The sequence below is a fragment of the Castor canadensis genome, chromosome 3 (genome assembly GCF_047511655.1).
Source record: "Castor canadensis chromosome 3, mCasCan1.hap1v2, whole genome shotgun sequence".
NCBI classification, from domain to species: Eukaryota; Metazoa; Chordata; class Mammalia; order Rodentia; family Castoridae; genus Castor; species Castor canadensis.
This window is the reverse complement of record NC_133388.1, coordinates 178,994,666-179,015,224: the sequence shown is the minus strand read 5'-3', so window position 1 is coordinate 179,015,224 and position 20,559 is coordinate 178,994,666. Positions and strand designations below refer to the sequence as shown.

Sequence of the window (20,559 nt, the reverse complement as noted above, 5' to 3'; positions counted from 1 at the left end):
AAGAAAAACCCTATCTCAAAAACAAAACACAAACAAATGGGCTGGGGGCCTGGCTCAAGTATGAGGGCCTGGGTTCAATTCCCAATATCACACACACAAAAAAAATGGCCCCATTACCAAGAGTACTATTAGAACTTGGAAAACTGACTAGGGCAACATATACATATTAGACACATTTACCAATGGTGATGGTTGACACTGACAGATGACTGGTTTTTTAATGGAAGGAAACAAGAAGGAGCAGATTACACAGCCATAAGAACTACAAGTTATTTAAATGAGCACACTCTTCCTAGAATCTACAGGAATTTCCTTCAGCTTTTAGGGCTTGGTTTGTTTTGGCATTGCCATTTCATTGCCTTTAAAGGACTCTCTCAGATAGAATCCCAAAAACTAGAGCATAAAAGATAGCTTGGATGCTTTTATAAAATGCCAATAGAAGTTAAAGGATAAAAGACTTTTTTTTGAAAAAGTGAAATACTTCAAAAAGTCAAAGCAAATGAAAACCTTAATTGTTTAATAATTATGAAGTTCTTTTAAGAGAATCAGTAAGAAGCCAGGTACCAGTGGCTCACACCTGTAATCTTAGTTATCTGGGAGGATGAGATGTGGAAGGATTGTGGTTCAGGGCCAGCCAGGGCAAAAAGTTAGTGAGACCCCGGCCCCCGCTTCTCAACCAATATCTGGGAACAGTAGCATATAGCTGTCATTCCAGTTTACACAGGAGGCTAAGATTGGAAGGATCAAGACACCAGCCAGCCAAGGCAAAAAAGTTTGTGAGACCCCATCTCAAAGGAAAAAGGCTGGGTATGGTGAGGTAAAATAAGAAGATCATACTTCAGGCCGCTCTGGGCAAAAAAGCAAGATTCCCCATCTCCAAAATAACCAAACCAAAAAGGACTAGGGACATGGTTCAAGCTGTAGAGTACCTGTGCTACAGCACAAAGTCCTGAGCTCAAACCACAAAACCATCAAAAAAAAAAAAAAAAGAAAATCAGTAAGAGAAGAGGACAGAAAAAACAGTTAAAGATATTGGTGTAGCCCACCTTGTTCTTGACAAAGGTGCTAAAAATAAAAGATGGAGAAAAGACAGCTCTTCAACAAATGTTGTTGGGAAAAGTGGTAAACCATCTGCAAAAAACTGAAACTAGATCCATGTTTATCACCCTGTACTAGTATCAACTCAAAATGGATCAAGGACCTTAATATCAGAACTGAAACTCTAAAGTTGGTACAGGAAAGAGCAGGAAACACTCTGGAAGTAATAGGTATAGGCAAGGACTTCCTCAATAGAACCCCAGCAGCTCAGCAACTAAGAGAAATGGGACTTCATAAAACTAAAAAGCTTCTGCACAACAAAAGAAATGGTCTCTAAACTGAAGAGCTCACCCACACAGAGGGAGAAAATATTTGCCAGCTATACATCAGACAAAGGACTGATACCCAGAATATATAGGGAACTCAAAAAACTAAACTCTCCCAAAATTAATGAACCAATAAAGAAATGGGCAACTGAACTAAATAGAACTTTCTCAAAAGAAGAACTTCAAATGGCCAAAGAACACATGAAAAAATGCTCACCATCTCTAGCATAAAGGAAATGCAAATCAAAACCACACTAAGATTCCACCTCACCCCTGTTAGAATAGCCATCATTAAAAACACCACTAAAAATAGGTGTTGGCAAGGATGTGGGGAAAAAGGAACCCTCGTACACTGCTGGTGGGAATGCAAACTAGTGCAACCACTTTAGAAAAAAAATTGAAGCTTCTTAAAAATCTAAACATAGATCTGCCATATGATCCAGCAATCCCACTCCTGGGGATATACCCAAAGGAATGCAACTCCGGTTACTCCAGAGGCACTTGCTCACCCATGTTTACTGTAGCACTATTCACAATAGCCAAGTTACGGAAATAACTAAGGTGCCCCACTACTGACAAATGGATTAAGAAAATGTGGTATTTATGCACAATGGAATTCTACTCAGCCATGAAGAAGAATGAAATCTTATCATTTGCAGGTAAATGGATGGAACAGGAGAATATCATTCTGAGCAAGGTTAGCCAGGTTCAGAAGACCAAAAATCGTATGTTCTCCCTCATATGCAGACTTTAGATGTAGGGCAAATACAGCAATGTGGTTGGACTTTGGGCATATGATAAGGTGAGAGCACACACAGGAGGTATGGGGATAGGTAAGAAACACAAAACATGACAGTATTTGATGTCCCCACTGCAGAGGAGCTAATACAGAAACTTTAAAGTGACAGAAGTCAATACGAGAAGGGGATCAGGAACTAGAAAAAAGAACGGTTAGAGATAATCAACTTAGAATGTAACATATTTGTACATGGAAGCAATGCTAGGAATCTCTCTCAAATGCTTTGTCTTTCTTATTATTGTTTATACTCTCTTCAACAAAATTAAAGATAAGGGCAGAACAGATTCTGCCTGGAAGTGAGGGGGAGTTGGGGGGAGAGGGAGGGGGCGAGGGTAGGGGAGAGAAATGGCCCAAACAATGTATGCACATATAAATAAACACATTAAAAAAAAGATACTGGTGTGGAAACATGAATGATGTTTTTCTTAGGATAAAAAGCCTCCTCATGATACTACATCATCCTGTCTTAAATATATCTAAAGATGGGCAAGAAAATTTCATTAAGGGAACAAAACTCAAGTTGGGAACCCAGTATAATTTTGCTAACAATTTTATGACAACTAAATACAAGGAGGAGAAAGATAATGTACTTTTAGATTTTGTATTTCCTTAAGTTACTTTGGTATCCCAGTGCCTTATTCAAAGTCAACAAGTATTTCTTGTACTCCTATGTGACCAAATGTATTAATTTCCAATACAAGTGCTGTTTCAGAGAAAAAAAGGGGTTCATACTATAATTACCAGGGAAAGTACTATCATCTGGATTGATTGAAGCACTAATGCTTTTTTTCAGGAGGTGATAAATATTTGCTGCTGTGAAGTCTGAAAAAGAAAAGACAGGCTAAGTCAATAGGCTCAAAAGTTCCCATTTCACCACCAAATGCTCTGAAGATCAGTAAGTTGTACATAAAATTACACATTAATCAAGATCTATATCTTTTGATACTATATCAAAGGGCTCCTGATTCATACATTGCGTACAGTTAGCAGAAATCAAATATTCCCTCCAAAGAACAGGAATTTCACAACACCTTAATATAAGCACATACATTTCCTCCTCAAAATACCTGCTTGATGAAAACAAACAAGTAAAATGCTGTATAGAGAGTCTAGACAAGAGCACCAAAAAGCAGCGCAGTTGCAAGCAGTTAAAATCATTTAAAATTTGTCATTTCCCTTTTTAAACTTAGTTTTTATAAGATGTCTTCTATTAAAATGCAAACTCTAAGTCAGCAAGACCCCTGCTCCTTAATGTATTACCTGCGTATGCAACACAAGAAGCGAAAATATCTCTTGAATGCATACATTAGTCCAAAGAGCAGAAATTCCATTTCTAAGGCACAGGGGCTTGAAGTGACTAAATTTTTACGGCGCCTGCAACTTTGGGGCGCTGAAATCTTGCATCCATCATTTGGAGCGATTTTCCCATGAAGGTAACACTTTTCAGCCTTCGTTACATCTATCTCAAATAGATCTACAGCTCTCTGGAACAACTGGACCCATGTCCCTCATCAATCAACCTGATCACAAACTTTCCCGTCCCTGCAAGCCATTCCCGCCTTTTCTTTTCTTTTTTCTTTTGTTAATCAGCCCAGCACTCACCGGGCTGCTTCTCGGTTCCCTCAACCGACGACACCTCAGGCCCAAGCTCCGTCTCCCCACTAACAGCCGATGGAAACTTTCCTTCCCCCCAGATCACCAGCAGCAGGTACCGATCCATGGTCCCCAGCGCTCCCCGCCAGTTTCTTAGCTTAAAACAGCCGCGCGCCAGACGCACTTCCGGTTTGCTTCCTCTTAGGTCGCTTGGAAATTGGGTCCTCTGTCGGTTTTCCAGGAACGTTCAGGAATTATTCTAGGGAATTATTATATCGATTACTGCATGGTTTCCTCCTTTCGTGATGAAATTGTCACTGTGGGAAGACTGAAGTGGACCCAGGAAGAAAGGAGGCGCAGATGAATTCTGGACGGGCCTAGGAACTCTTGTGCGAGGGTACATGCGTTTCCTGCCGGGCTACTAATGCTGATGACCCGGCTCGGCTTCGGGAAACCCGGGACGGCCCTGCAGCTGGGGAAGCATGTCGAGGTTCTCCAGGGCGCCGCAGGTGAGCTCCGACTGTTCTGGCTTGATGGTGTGCAAAAGGAGAGCAGCGGTTCCCGCGCAGTTAGTAGCAAACTGGGTCTGCAGGGAAGGCGGGACTGTTGTGTATATGTGATACAGAGCCCGCAGATGGTGGCCTTAGGAAAGCAGAGAGACCAGAGGGTCGTGAGTACGGACACCGCTTGCTGTCTTTCTTTTGGAACTTGACCACTTTCTTCTCAAGAAGTCACGCTTTTCATGCCTCCCCCCACCCCCGCCAAAGATTATTAGGAGACATCAGAGAAGTAATAAGGTGAATCACATCGGGCACTGGAAGAATCGGGTTTTTGCTGAGTGCAGTGGGGGCCTGTTGGAGGGTTCTGATCTAAAGAATTAAGATGATCTGACTTAGATGTGAAAAGGGACACCCGGCTGTTGGGTGAAGAGAGGATGGAACCAATAGGATTCCTTCCTTCCGTCCGGTTAGCTATTTGCCTGGGTTGGCCTTCAACCTCAATCCTCCCAATTTCATCCTCCCAAGTAGCTGGGATTACACATGTGAGCCACCAGCACCATGCTCAATGGGATTTCTTGAAGTATTGAATGTGGGCTGACATCAAGAAGCAAGGATCACTTTTAAGGTTTTTGGGTTTGGACAGCTGGATGAGTATGATGTGGGGAAGGCCGAAGTTGAAGTAGGTTTCAAGCGAAAGAGTAGGAGTTTGAGGTTTGTTAGTCCAAGATGATTCTCAGCCCAGTGTTACTTAAAGTATGGTTCCTTCCTTGGACTGTTGGTTACCTGCCTGATTCGAGGTAAATGCAGGAAGTGCATTTTAAACATTTTAAAATTTTTACAGCATTTGGACATTGCAGCTGCATTTTTTGGTTTGCTTGTTTTGTTGGTTCTGGGGTTTGAACTAAAGGCCTCAGACTTGCTAGACAGGTGCTCTACCACTTGAGCCACTCTGCTAGTCCTTTTCTTGTGATGGGTTTTTTCAAGATAGGGTCTCACTAACTATTTGCCTGGGTTGGCTTCAAACTCTGCCTTCCTAGTAGCTAGGCATGAGCCATGGGCCAGCATTTGTATTTTTTAAACCAAAGTATTAAGTTAATACTGCATTGGGTGGGGAAAACTTACCTTTTGCCTATGAGTAGACTAGTCTGAAGTCTGATAATTAAACATAAAATAAAACCACTAGTCAAGGTGTATTTTCCCCAACTGTGTTTCATCTCTTGTGTTTACCTGTACTGAAAGCATCTGATGGAGATTTTTCTGGGCTGGGATTTTCTTAAAAGTTTGAAGGCACTAATGAATACTGAAAAAATGATCTATGTCTGAGGCAACCTAAAAATATATTTTGAAAGCAATTCTTTAAAATTTGCATATGTTCAACTTCAGCTATACTTTCCCAACTTCATTGTTCTATTTAACTCTGCCTTAGAATTCAATCCTGAGTTGTCTTCACTTTCCAACTGAACACTTAACTTTCAGTATAATGCACCTGTTAATTTCAAGATACTTATGAGGCTGGGCCAGTGGCTACTCAGGAGGCAGAGATCAAGAGGACTGTGATTCAAAGCTAGCCTGGGCAGATAGTTCAAGAGACTATCTTGAAAGAATACCCAACACCAAAAAAGGCTGGTAGAGTGGCTCAAGTGGTAGAGTGCCTGCCTAGCAAGCATTAGGCCCTGAGTTTGAATTCCAGTACTGCTAAAAAAAAGATAATAATAAAAGACTTCCTGTCTCCAAAAATAGAAATGAAAGCAAAACAAAAGTTTTAATGATAGTCTGTTTTTCAAAGTAATTGTTAATACTAACTGTAGAATACCTACAGTGGTATATGTAATATATTTAATTATTTCCACTTCAGTTAGAATTTTTTTCTTCACTCTTTTCTTACTTTGTTTTCAAGCAATGGGCCACTTTTGCTCGAGTATGGTATCTCTTAGATGGGAAAATGCAGCCCCCAGGCAAACTTGCTGCTGTGGCATCAATAAAACTTCAAGGACTACATAAACCTGTATACCATCAACTGAGTAAGTATCATTTTAGACCTGTCATTAAAATCATCATTTTCACTCCTAGAATAGAATCTATTTTGTTATTGTCCTAATAATAGATTTCATTATAACAGTTTCATACACGTATATAACATATTTTGATCATTTTCACATACCCCATCACCCTTTCTTGCCCCCTCTCTACTCCCGTTGGTCCCCTTCCTCTTGTCAAATATTCCCCCTTTTATTTTCATGTCTCCTTTCTTACCCAACCCAGATATGAGAGAAAATGTGATATTTGTCTTTCTGAGTCTGGCTTTTTTGGCTCAACATGATCTCCAGTTCCATCCACTTTCCTGTAAATACATGTTTTCATTTTCTTTAGACTGAATAATACTCCATTGTGTACATGTACCACATTTTCTTTATCTGTTCATCAGTTGATGGGCACCTAGGCTGATAGCATAACTTGGCTATTGTGGGTAGTACTATAATAAACATGAATGTGCAGGTGTTCCTGTTGAATGTTAACTTAGATCCCAGAATTGAATCTTGATGCAATTTGAAGGCACTATGTTTAAGGATCCCTTATTCTTGGTGAGGATTTTTTGTTCCATTCTTTCTGAAAACTTCATAGGACACTAAACTTAATTTGGCTTATTGATAGGAAAACCCTATGGACTGGTTTTCCTGGGACAATCCCTTTTTATGCCACTGCCAAAAAAAATTACTAGTAGCTGTTCCTTTCACTCCCAGAAGTATCCTGACTTATATTATGAATTAAATATTCCCTTTTATACAAGTCTTTTGTGATGACATGCATTTGAATAGAGAGCTTTTAAAACTAAGGGAAATAATCATCCCTTCTTTTCTAAAAATCCTTTTTCCTAGAAAGATATATTGTTAAAGCTAGCTAGGTGTTAAAGGTTGCTTTTCACTGTTTTGAATTAATAGATTTTCTTTTCTGTATCCTCTTTCTAAAACAAAGTAAAAGGCTGTTTTCCTTCTAGAAGAGTTCTGCTTATCAATAGTTTGATTTGACTGTATCTTTTGAGGCTCTTCACTGCCAGATCCAAGTGTCAGTTCTGAGTGGGTTCATCTCTTTTCACCCCTTTACAGCATTTTCTTCAATTTTGGTTTTCTTTTTTTTTCCCTTGGTGGTATTGGCTGTTGAACATAGGGCTTCCCACTTGCTAGAAGATTCTCTATTACTTGAGCTGCTCTACCTGCCCTCTTTACGTTGTTTTTTTGTCTGTTTGTGTTTTTGAGATAGGGTCTCGCTTTATGCCCAGGCTGGGCTGGACCACAGTCTTCCTACCTGTGCTTCCCTGTGAGCTGAGATGAAAGGCACATACCACTGCAGCCATCCACTGGCTGAGATTGGGTCTCTTGAACTTTCTCCCTCGGGCTGGCCTGGAACCACCATCCTCCCAATCCCTGCCTATAGGGTGGCACGTTTTAACATTCAATTAGTATTCGAAGTTTTCTCAAGGCACACGTAGAGATTTTCCTGAGGTACAGCCCTTGCACAGGATTCACTGGTGCCTGAGAAGCTGTTGTGTCTTTAAGCAGTGTGTTCTGCAGTAGCATTTAAGAGTTTCCATTACTCTTCATCCTCAGGAACACTAGATACGTCATTCTTTTTACATTTGATTGCTGGATTTCAAATCTAGTAGACGTGAATGCTCTTTGTAGTTTTAATTGCATTTTCCTGATTGAAAATTGGGCTGAATATCTTTTATTTATTTATTGGCTTTTACAGTTTCCTTTTCTATGAAATCTCTCTGCATGTCTTTAGCCTATTTTTCTGCTGAGTTGTTTTATCTTTTACTTTTTTCTTTCATTACTGAAGTTTTCAAATTTCTGAAAATCTCAAAATAAGTATGAATTTCCTCATACTTTCTACCTAAATAACATGATTGCTAACACTTAACCATTTGTTTTTTACTTAGCCATTTGAAAATAAACTCTAGGTGTTATTGTATCTCTCCTTAAATACTTCAGCATATATCTCCTAAGAGCAGAGATTATTTCCTATGTAACCAAAATGCCATAGCCACACCTAAGAAAATGAACAATAACTTAATGGCTTAAAGACGCAATAGCTTCTTACATGCCAATAATTCCTGTCCTATGAATACATCTCAGAAAACATCGTTCCAGTGCATTTTAAATTTTCCCAAGAATTTTCTTAGAACTGTTGTTTATTTCAGCCTAAATTCATTCAGGGTTTACTTATTGCCTTAAGTTGTTACATTCCCTTAGTCTCTTTTAATTGAGAACAAACCTTTTATTTTGTTTTTCTTGTCATGAACTTTTTGAGGAATAGAGACTAATTTTAATAGAGAACTTTCTAGTGGAAACACCATCTTCAGTTATTTTCCTCGATGCCATTCTCTTTTTACTTACTCTTTTTTAGGTACTCTTTTTAGTAAGTACTAAAAAGTGAGAGCACCCCAGGGCCCAACATTTGGAACCTCTTCTCATTCATTAAATGATTGACTTCTGAATCATGGCTCCAGAACTTTTCTTTGTGTTTAATGATTCCCAAGTGTGTATCTCTAGTTTTGACTCTTTCCCTGAAATCTAGAACCACATAACCAATTTCTGCTCAGCAAATCCTCTTGGGAATCTAGTAGACTTCTCCAGCAAATAAACCTATTTGGAGGCATCTGGCTTCAGACTCCCCAGCTGAAACCAGTCTGTTCCTTCCCAGTTTTCCCTATCTCAATTAATAGCATCTCTGTTCTGTTACTTGTTCTGGCTTGAAGCCTTTGCTTCATCTGTGATTCCTCTTTGTTGAAACCCCCTCCATAAATGTATTTACTTAAAAAAATAGAAAGAAATTATGCCCGAAATCTGACACGTCTCATCATCTCTCCCTTCTACACTAATTTTAAACTACTGCACTCCCTGTCATATCTGCCCTCATGTCATTTTTCTCCAAGAGCTGCCTCAGTTGTCTTTTCCAAATGGCAGGGTAAAAGCTAAAGCTCTGCCAATGAAAATGCCATGAAAGAACTTACTAATGTGGCCCCTATTGTCTGATTTTATTTCCTGCCTCTCCATCCCCTGAGCAATCCTCTCAGGCCTGCTGCCATTTCCTTAATTTGCCTAACAAGCACATTTTTTTGCCTTAGGGCCTTTTCACATTCTATTCCCTCTACCACATATCTGCTTGGCTTATTCCTTTACACCTTTCATATTTCTGCTCAATCATTTGTATTTTGAGGAAGGCTGTTTCCCTAATCCCTCTGCCTGCTCACCCTTTCACTGAACCTTTACCTTGCTTTTTTTTTTTTTCCTCTTTTTTTTTCTGAAAACAGTAGCATTCATGTATTACCTGGCATGAAAGTATTCATTATCTTCCTTATTTTACCAGACTGAGTTTGTTTTATTCACAGTTGAATCCCCAGTGTCTATAATAGTGTTTCACACATAATTGGAATGCAAGAAATGTTTGTTGTATGAATGTTTGTACTTATGAATATCAGTTCTGAAAATAAAAAGATTATTTTCAGCTAGCACCTTGGCATTCGAGCTAAGTTAGATTTTTGGATCTATGAAGGTAGGTGGTAAAGTGTTTCAGATGACTGGGAAAGAGCAAGACTTTATGATTTTCCCTATTTGTTAAACTTGGTGCTCTAATCTTTTTTCTCCACTTAACAACATTTCAATAAGATATTTAAATGAGCCCATACTCTAAAATTTCTTTAAGTATAGAATATGAATCTAAAGATTTTTGTCTCGTTCAGCTTTGTATTTCACCCACCTGATACAATGTGCGACCCATAAGAGATGCTTATTAGAAGTAGCTTTTGCCATGACACTTTCAAGAAGATGTTTTAGAAATACAGTCAGTTCTTGTTATTCCTGGGAGTTATGTTCTATAACTGGTCACTGGATTAGTAAATACTGAATGAGTGCTAATAGAGGAAACACAGGCTTAAGCTCCTCTGAGCCTCTAGCCCCAGCATTTCCATCAACCAGCCAATATATAACTTTGTAGGTAGGCAGATAGATAATAGTTGATTCTTTTTTTTGTAAATAAAATGAAATTTATTACACTACATAATGTTACACTTTAATATATTGTCAGATGTGAGCAAGGTATGTCGTCAAATTCCATGGTAGGACAACTCCCATAAACTATTCCATCTTCTCCCCCAGCTTGATTGCTCCAAATATACACATGGATGTGGCGATAACCTCCCTGAATCTTTGCTTTCAGAGCTAATTTTTGCCTCTCACTAGAGATACAACTCTCAGATCAAGAGAGCAATTATAGTCTTTCACTGAGGGCCAAATGCCACTGAGAATACAGAACCCTGAACACTGGATTGTAAGATACCAAAATATATAGGCCACAAAAACCTTGTGATCTGATAACAAAGGCAAATTTGATATTGGTAAAAACATTCTAAGTATTACTGTTTTAAAACATTACATTTTTGTTTCCAACTTTAATTTGCAATTTCGAGTGTTCCTAAGTGACCCCACAAATACATGGTACCTATGTCATTTTTAACTTGACTGCCCCTGTGAGTAAGAAAGTCTAATGTCATCTGCAAGCACATACATCTTCCTGAGGCTTTGTGTTTGTATCATGAAGTGAATTATTTCTGAATCCAGGTACCGTAGAGACCCCTGTGGAGTAATGGAAGTCTGTTCTGCATGTTGTGATAGAGAAGACCATGTTAGAATAAGAACATATTTGATTGCATACAGATCAGGAAAGAAAGAATTTTATATCACATAATCTTAGCAGTCTTACTTTGAAATGCCTTGGTTTTTTATTTAGTGTTACCAATAAAATTGTTAAATCAAGAGGGTCATTCAGAAACCTCGTAAATGCTATATATCATATTTGAGTATCCTGGAGCTAGAAGTCTAAATCATAGTAGTTTTAAATAATTATGCCAAGCAATAAGAAAAAATTATTATGAGTGCAACATATTCCTTCTTCTAATGGATAAATGCATCAGCTTAAACTACGTATTATAACCATTTCAAATTTTAACATGAGTCATAAATTAAATCCTCTAAAGCTTAGTTACAACAAGGAGAGACAAATAAAGTCTCTATTTAGGATCATCCCTTACCATCTGTACCATAAAATGTAATTTACCTACATAGAATATTGTTTTAGAACTATTTTCCTATTTTTTATTTTATCAGCAACCATTATTCTTCAGTGCAAAAATTATGTCTTTCTTCCTACAACAAATATGTATATTTCTGTTTCTCCGCATGCCAAAATGAACAGTGAAGGATATATAGATGAAGCTCAATAAGTAATTATTTATTAGACATGACTGTGTAACATTTTACTAGACTCAGACAGAACTTTCAAGTATTAATATCTGTAGTGAAAATGTGGTGTCTCACTTAAGAAAACACATGCTTATTCTTCATAATATGTAAACAAGTCAAGAAAATACATGCTTTCATTATCCTTTTCTGATACAGCTATCCATTCTATCACCAAAACCAAAATGTAACTGATTGCTTCAAATATATTTGTGAATAATTCTCACAGTTAGTGAGAACAATTCTTTTCCTTCAGTTTTCTTTCTGAAGCTCACAAATCACATAGATTTTCACACAGAGTCACCTCTCATCGAAGAAAATCCCATTGTCATACAGAGGAAGAAATCACAATATCATCCAATGCCTTGACTACACTGTTTGCTGCCAACAGAGGAGCATTTGACAAAATATGAACTGGACGAAGTTGGAGCAATTTGGACAAGAAAACAATTAAGAGCAATAGAAAGCATAAGAGAAATATCCATCAAATTATACAAGTACATGATTAAACAAACAAATTAAACTAAGAAAGAGGGAAAGCTTTTCCTTACTGAAGAATCCTAATCAAAAAATGTTAAATGAACATAAGAAATAGAAAATTGCTATTGGAACACCACAGTAGCAATGACTGCAGGCAAGATTTGCTAATGAATGCCAAATTAAAGATGAACTCAAAGTCCGCATGGCCTCAAAGTGCCTTCCTCAGTATGTTTATGAATAACTATTGTAGCTTTAGCATCTTAACATATTTCATAACAAATTATCCTCTTGCTTCTCTGTAGTGGGGTGAGGCTAAATCATCTTCCCCTTAAGTGTGGGCTGAACTTAGCAATTTAATTTCAAAAAATAAAATAACAGAAAGGTGAAACGATGACTTCACAGAATCCAAACCAACAGCTGTCATCTTAGCCAGGTGATTATGGTTAAGATCACTTATGATTAAATGTTAATATGATGAACCTTTTCACACAATGGTAAAAAGAACATAATGATAGTTGATTCTTGATTATTGACTCTTACTAATGGCGCTGTAACGCTTGTGAATGAAGCTTATTTACCATACATAGTATCTCCATAAGGCACATCATAGCCTTCTTGCACTTAGGAATGTTATACAGAGCTCCAGTAACAAAATTGGGTGATATTTTAAACGATGAAGTCACTAACAAAAAATACACAGTTGCCAAAAATATGACAGACCACCAAAATGACATGGTTTATAGTATAAGAGGTGAAACAAGTAGGTAAAGCATTGCTTTGTTCAGCCTCAACTGGAAGTGTGCACAGCATGCGACTCAAATTATTTAACAATTAGGCAAATTTGCAAATAGGAAATCCATGAATAATGGAATGCACTACATTTTGAAAGTAAAATAGTCATCGGCAAATTTATTCTGTTATTAATAACACTATTTTCTATAAAAATATTTTAACAGACTAGAAAAATGCATAGTCATAGATTTACCAAGTTACAAAATTGTTTAATTTCTTAACTGCCTCACTGACATAAGAAAACTAAAATCAGAGTAACTTTCTCACTGTTTTTGAGCTACACACACAGGTACTACAACTTAGGTTCCTGTTTTCTCATGTAGGAAATCCCCCTTCCAGTTCTCAGTGACTTATACTGTTTTCCTGCTCATATGTTTTGTCCTTACAAATAACATCAGCAAAGAGCAAACAAGATAATTCTCTTACGCTATCTTTGTAGAAACTGATAATACAAAATTTGAAAAACGGAATTAATAATAGCCACCTAGTTTCTATCTCCAGTTACAGCAATTATCTGTCCCCTCAATTAAAATTCTTCCTTACAAGCAAGTCATTAATTATTGCACAAGTACTGCTTAATACTAAGTAATATACATTCTGCTAGAATACCAGAAGGGCTACTATGGCCACTTTTTAAATCATCTTTTTCTAATAATAGACAGTAGCTTTTCTATAAAATTAGAGATTTACTGTTTGAGGACTAAATTCATCTTTGTCTCACTATATTGAATATATGACTTATATTAGCAAAACTTTTCATGACCACAAGATGTCACTAAAATCAAAATTTTAAGTTTGAAGCAGTTTTCAAAGTACAAATATATTGTCTTTTAAAGGCATATTTCTAACTTTTATTAGTTTAATTAGCACTTATTAAACATGTATTATGGGTTCATAATCACTGCACACATATTCATTTGAAAATTAATCTACAGTTTCCCAAGAAAATAGTATCACAAATGGTCATACTTCTAGGAGTGGCTATAAAAATTAGCCTGTAATGTATCTGAATGTAATATATATGGTATTTAAACTACTTTATCTGTCAAATGGACCTTTGTGAAGTGTTGAAAAAACAATTTTCCATTTGTAAAGGGTTTTTTTTTGTCATTGTTCTGTTGTTTTGGTTTTCATTTCTCTTTTTGTGGTGATAGGCAAGCACTCTATCACTGAGCTACACCCTTACCCCTAAAAGGTTATTTTTTTTATGAGAAATATGGGTTAACATGGAAATGATGGGAAATTAGGAAAATAATTCCCTCATCCTTTTAATTAGGCTGTCCTTCTGAATGTAGAGCCTCAAAACTTTTAAACATGTTTAATTTATGGATGAATGACAAGAACGGCAGGTGGTGATTTATAGACTATGATTTTCTTCATGAGGACTCCAGTCCTTATACTGCCAACAGATCTATTCATTGAGGAGGACCATTTAAGCATTTAAAAAGAGGCAGAGGGAAACCTTTCCTTAGTGTTATTAAAGTATCTTTATAATACCTTAAAATTCCCCTGTTCTGCATGAAATGAAGGGAAATAAAAGTTGCACACAGTTCTTAAAGATAGTTTTATGAATGCTAGCATATTGTGCAATATAGCAAAGATCAGATTTATGATCTAATCTAATATCTACTATTGTGCCTAATAAGCTTATGATGCTCTTCATATCACTTCATGTCACAGCAATTTTTCAAACATTTCTCACACCAAACCTTAGAAATATAAAAGCAGTACTGTATGTACTGATTGAATGAGAGAGAAGACCTTGGCTTCTTGTCCTTGAGTTGCCAGTTAAGGACCTGACACTTTCAAATTACAGTTTAAAAACCATTGTGGTAAAGTAAAGAGCTTATAAGGAGAAATTTGACTCTGTGAAGAGGAGGAAAAGGCAGCAACAGACTAGAAGAAAATATTTATAAAACACTTGTATCTAGAATATATAAAGAAGTTTGTTGAAACTCAGCAGTTAAAAAAATCTAATTAGAAAATGAGCAAAATACATGAACAGATGGCAAATGAAAGATGTTCAATATAAGCCACTAGAGAAATTCAAATTAAACCACAGTGAGATATCATCAGAATAACTGAAGTAAAAAGTAGTGATACGAATGCTGATGGGAAGGTGGAGAAATGGACCACGCATCGCCTGCTGGTGGGAAGGAAAGTGATGCGGGCACTCTGGAAAAGAGTGGGTCATTTTCTTATAAAACTAAACAGGAGCTTACCATACAACACAGCAATGACACTTTTAGAAGTTTATCCCAAAGCAGTGAAAACTTAAATTAATGGGAAAAATAAAGCTGTACCAATTAAGTCTTCCACCCCATTTTTCTATTCCCCAATTTTATCAGTTCTGTATTTATTTGATTGTTTATCGTCTAACTGCCTCCACTAGAACGTAAGTGACATAAAGGACTTCAGCAGAGTTCATTGCTGTGTTCTCAATGGCAAGAATAGTACTTGGAGGCGGGGCATGGTGCCTCACAACTCTAATCCCAGCTACTTGGAAAGCATAGGTCGAGAGGATCACTATTCATGAGACCTCCACTTCAACAAATAAGCCGGGTATAGTAGCTCACATCTGTAGTCCTAGCTACTTGGGAGGCCACAAGTAGGAGAATACAGATCTCAGGCCAATCCCAGATAAAAATATAAGATCCTACCTTAAAAAAAAAACACAACAAAAAGAAAGCAAGGGCTAGACATAGTGCACAAGTGGTACAGCACTTGCCTACCAAGTATGAGGCCCTGAGTTCACACCCCAGTACCACCAAGAATAGTAATTGACATTAGGACGTATGTAATAAGTAGTGCATGGATTAATTATTCATCAGTGAAAAAGAATAATAAAGCAGATTTTGGAAGAAGTCGAGACTTCCACCAAACTTAACAGGTTACCTTAGATTCTGCCGAGGCATTTTGCTCAGTGTTTCAGAGAGAGTTTGAAGAGAACAGCAGGGATTTCTTTTAACACTTACTGTGCTCAGTGGTGTTATGCTACTAGTCATCATGTTCTACTCTCAATGTGTAAGGCATCTAGCATTAGGAGTCTTCAGGGAACTTACAGTTCAGTTGGAGAGAATAATACACCTTGCTGTGACAAGGGAGAGTTAACTTACATAAGAACAAAACTCCAGGAGTCTTTGTAGAATCAAAGGAAGTTGATTTTCATATTTGAAAGACTGAGAACTGGTTTCTACATGGGAACTTGGAATATAAATAGAATTTAACATGTGGGGATAAAGAGGGCATTCCTAGTGAAAGGAACACACAGACACACTTGGAGAACGTGTGCATGCTTGCGTGGGGTATGTGTGTACAGATCGTAGTACAGTACTGCAGGGAACAGCAACTACAGCAAGCAGTAAAGCTTACCCTTATGTGAAGTAGCATAGGAAAGACTGGTAATTAGACAGAAATTTTCCTCCTATATTATAGGTCCCCTTTAATACTTACCTAAGGAGTTGGAACATGGAGAGTTATGAAGTTGGCACGTAACTTTAACCTAGAAGCAGTAAGTTGAAAAGGATTTCGGAGCTCTCAGAACTTAACAGAAAGGGGTACATGACCAGTTACTGAGTCAGCATTGCTAACATATGGCATTTCACCCACCAGTTCTTTGCCATCCTGGTTGAAGATAAAGAATGAGGTTTGTTTTTGAAGCCACTGGAATTGGATTTCAGTTTTAACTTTACCACTTATTAGCCATGTAATTTAAGTTAGGATGTTTAACCTTGGATTCAGTTTGCTCATTAAAAACTGGGTACTAGTGGCTCATGCCTATAATCTTAGCTACATTGGTGCCTGAGATGAACAGAAATGTGGTTCAAAGCCAGCCTGGCCAAAAATTTTGTGAGAGCACCATCTCAACCAGCAACTGGGTGTGGTGGCACAGGCCTGTCATCCCAAGCTAGGAGGGAGCTGAGATTGGGAAAACTATGGTTGCAAACCAGTCCATGCAAAAAAATTTAATGAGACTATCTCAACAGAAAAAAGATGGACATGATGCTTCCTAACTATGGTGGGCAGCATAAAATAGGAGGATGGAGATCCAAGTTGACCTGGGCATAAAGTGAGACCCTATTTCCAAAACAACCAGAGCAAAAAGGACTGGGGCCATTGCTCAAATGGTAGAGCTGCTACCTACTAATCATGAAGCCCTGAATTCAAACTCCAGTACTGCCAATAAATGAAGGGGGAAGACAGGGAAAGCAAACTAATAAGACAGTTGTGAGAATTCCAGTGTTAGAAAGTGAATATGAAATGGCTAGCTCACTACCTTGCACATAGAAGATAATTGAATAAATGTTATTTTGCTCCCTCCAAGGAAATTTTGAAGAAAAAAAAGTGTGAGTTCTGGCTTATGGGAGTAGATGCCCAAAATACTGAAAGTGTGGGACTGAGGTTTGCTCCAATTGTAATCGCGATGGGACCTTAAGTTCCTTGATCCTTGGTGTAACGCTTTTGAATTTTCAAGTGGAGTGAATTAGTTTGAATTTATTTGGCTATTTAAATTAGCACCTAATATTTTCCAAAGAAATCAGATAAGGTAAAAAAAAATCTAAGGTAAGAATTTTTGTGAATAAACTCACAATTCCTATTTCTAAAAATTGCTTACTAAACTTTTAAACATAGCTTTTTCTGAGTTGAAAGAAATTAATTTGTCTTTGAAACATTTCTTGACACATGTAGAATGTAGATTTTAATTAAAAACTTTTAAATGAAAACATGTATTAATTTAACTTAGAAATTTAGACAAAAGCAATTGTACGATAACCAGGGTTATAGCTTTACATTAATAAAAACAAATAATTGATCGCATGTTTGTTTCATCTAGAGCTAGCAGGGAAATGCTTCAAAGAGTGTTTAGTAGAGATTAATAATTTACTAAGGAGGGATAATTTTTCCCTCTTAGAAGATGTTTAGACCTTAGAGCTGAAACAATATGATTTGAGGTAATATATTAATGTCAAAGATTCTTCGTGATCTTTATAAATGTATTTTAAGTTACTTAAAATGTGTATATTTAAAGCTTAAACAGCATTTAGAAAATAAATTCAGCTTTAGTGGAAAGTTTAAAGATTCCATTTTCTTTCTTCAAGTAGGTGTCATGGAAAGATCCAAGTTCCATTCCAGGTAGCTTTGGTAAGGGCTTCGGCAAATCTCTTAATCGTGAAAAGCCCACTTCTTCAGGTATAAAGTATCTGAGAGAAGCTGAGATAATTTTAGCATTCTCTCAGGTGGTCTGAGGTATCTTTTTACCTTCTTTATTTACTTTTCTGGTGCATTTGCCTACATGCCTGAGTAACCCACCATCTGTCATTTTTAGGGAATTTTTCATCATTTCATTAGTCAAATATCAGACTTTCCTTTTCAGTCCACTAACAGGAAACTTTCCAGGTTTCCTTCAAACCTCTGTATTTTCTTTCACTCTTTTATCCTCTTTCTTTATCCTTCTCCTGTGTACAGTAATTCCTTCTCTCTGAAAGTTCTGTTCAAATTCAGTGTAATCTTTAGAGTTCATATGCCACATCTATTTGTATTTATTTTGGTGCCATTTTTTTTCTTAAATATACTTCTAGACTCTTTTGAGGTTTTTTTTTCTTTTAGTAGAATAGGCATTTAATACATGTTTCAAATTGCTTTCTTTTCACAAATAGTAGTTTATGAGAATAATTCCTTTTTGACCATTTTGTTTATTTTTATATGAACAAACGGGTATTTTTCACTAGAAAATTATTGCAATACATATATTTTGATTTTTCAGGTCATCTGTCCTGTCAAATATGTTTATTTTCATAGCTGAGAGTGACAGTTTAAATTTAACTAATTAAATGTGGTTGGAAAGGCCTTGTGGCAGTAATTAAACATAAAATCATAGGGCTCTATTGTTCTCTAAATCTGAGAAGAATCATAATCAATTGTAATGTTTGACATTTGTTTTCAATTTGCTTTCTGGTACTACATACTTTCTTACATTTATATACATATTGTATCCATTTTCTCTGTAGTTTGTAAAGGAAAATTTATGTCAGGTATTTAAAGGTACTAATATATAAACATTTTTGGTGAAGTGAATTACTAATGGGAAGAGTAGAGCAAAAATAGTAGTTTGCCTTAAGGATGTATTGTGGTTATTGGCATCTTTATTAAATTTCTTTTACCTTCCAGTGTTGAGATTTTCCAAGTAGCCAGCCAGCTCTTTTTATGCTTAGGTGTTAAATATAAAGTTATAAATCTATTCATGAATTTTTCATGTTGCACTATTACTTTCTTTTAGTTTTCAATGTATTTTTCATCTATGAATAACTTTATAAATAACCAACACCACTTTTTCTTAAGGTTTTGATTTTTCATGTAAAGTCTTACTTCTTTTTTAAATCTAGGTGACTGTGGAGATCATGTTGTCATAATGAATACAAGACACATTGCATTTTCCGGAAACAAATGGGAACAGAAAGTGTACTCCTCACATACTGGGTAAGATCATGCCTTTGTCAAGGAAAATAGAAAAAATGTGTGACATTAACAGTACTGTTGCTCTTTAATATTTTTTATATTTTCCAAAATTTGTGTTTAAGAAAATGCTAATTTTACTCCTATATAATTTATTCAAAATATATTCAAAGAACTATGGCAAATACTAGATGTTACCTGACAGTATTTATTAAAGGTTTTCATATAACCTCTCTGATAAAAATTATTTTTTAGTCAATCTTCTCCTTTCTTTCTGCGTACTGTAATTCACTTTACTGTTTCCAGAACCATCCTGAAATCTCACTAGAAGTGTAAAGAGAGTTCCCTCTCTTGTAGACACAGTCTTGTTTGTCAGTGTGTCTCTTAAGTACATTCACTTACCTGGGGCAGTTGTGCTGATGTCAAGAACAGTGTGACCTTTCCTCCATCTTTTAGTCAAGCAGTCTGCTCCTGTAGTGTAAGTGTTCCTCATGGCATATCACTTATGTGTTTATGGAATTTACGATCAGCTAAAATGCTGAAGTCTTTTTCAAACGTTCTCTATTCAAGTGTTTCTCCTCCTTCATGGGTGTTTTAGTGGTATTTTCTTTAGTGTGTATTGATCGTACAAAGCGATGGGTTTCATTATGACATTTTCATACATGTATGTAGTGCTTTGATCATACTCACTCTATAACCTTCTTTGCTCTCTCTCCCATCTTGCTTGTTTAGTTTTGGGTTTTTCTTTGTTGGTTTTGTTTTAATCTAGAAAGCCGTATGAGAGAAAACATACAATATTTGAATCTGGCCGTTCTTTATGGCTGAATAATACTCCATTGTGTTACACACCACATTTTCTTTATTCATCTGTTGATGGGCACCCAGCCTGATTCTATGACTTGGTCATTATTAATAGTGCCATGGCAACATGAGTATGCAGATATCTCTGTTACATGTTGACTGTGATTCCTTTAGGTATATACCCAGGAGTGGTATAGCTAGATCATATGGTAGTTCCATTTTTAGTTTTTGGAGGAACCTCCATACTGATTCTCTTAGTGGTTGGACTAAATTTTCATTCCCACCAATAGTGTATAAGGTTTCCTTTTTTCCCATATCCTTGCCAGCATTTTTTGGGTTTTGTTTGCTTGATAGCCATTCTGACTGGGGTAAGATAGAATCTCAGTGTAGTTTTGATTTGGATTTTCCTGGTGGCTAAAGATGTTGAACATTTTTCATGTATTTGTTTGTCATTTGTACTTCTTTTTTTGGAAACTGCTCAT

General features: G+C 36.7%; 2 protein-coding genes across 3 annotated transcripts in view; one reads left to right on the top strand and one right to left on the bottom strand.

Annotated features, from left to right (window-relative positions):
- The window catches only part of Mtbp (MDM2 binding protein), a 77,407-nt gene extending 73,332 nt beyond the window's left edge, over nt 1–4,075 (bottom strand). For both annotated transcript variants that reach the window (XM_074069134.1, XM_020169575.2), the window contains exons 1-2: nt 3,766–4,075; nt 2,905–2,985 (exon numbers count right to left, since the gene is read on the bottom strand). In XM_074069134.1, coding sequence (XP_073925235.1) covers nt 2,905–2,985; nt 3,766–3,883 — 199 coding nt within the window. In that variant the 5' untranslated portion in view covers nt 3,884–4,075. The remainder of the gene's footprint in view (nt 1–2,904; nt 2,986–3,765) is intronic.
- A 27-nt stretch (nt 4,076–4,102) lies between these two features.
- Mrpl13 (mitochondrial ribosomal protein L13) overlaps nt 4,103–20,559 on the top strand; it is a 35,911-nt gene continuing 19,454 nt past the window's right edge. Inside the window, exons 1-3 of the mRNA XM_020169576.2 lie at nt 4,103–4,265; nt 6,154–6,277; nt 19,207–19,300. Of these exons, the coding sequence (XP_020025165.1) occupies nt 4,239–4,265; nt 6,154–6,277; nt 19,207–19,300 (245 nt within the window). The 5' untranslated portion in view covers nt 4,103–4,238. The remainder of the gene's footprint in view (nt 4,266–6,153; nt 6,278–19,206; nt 19,301–20,559) is intronic.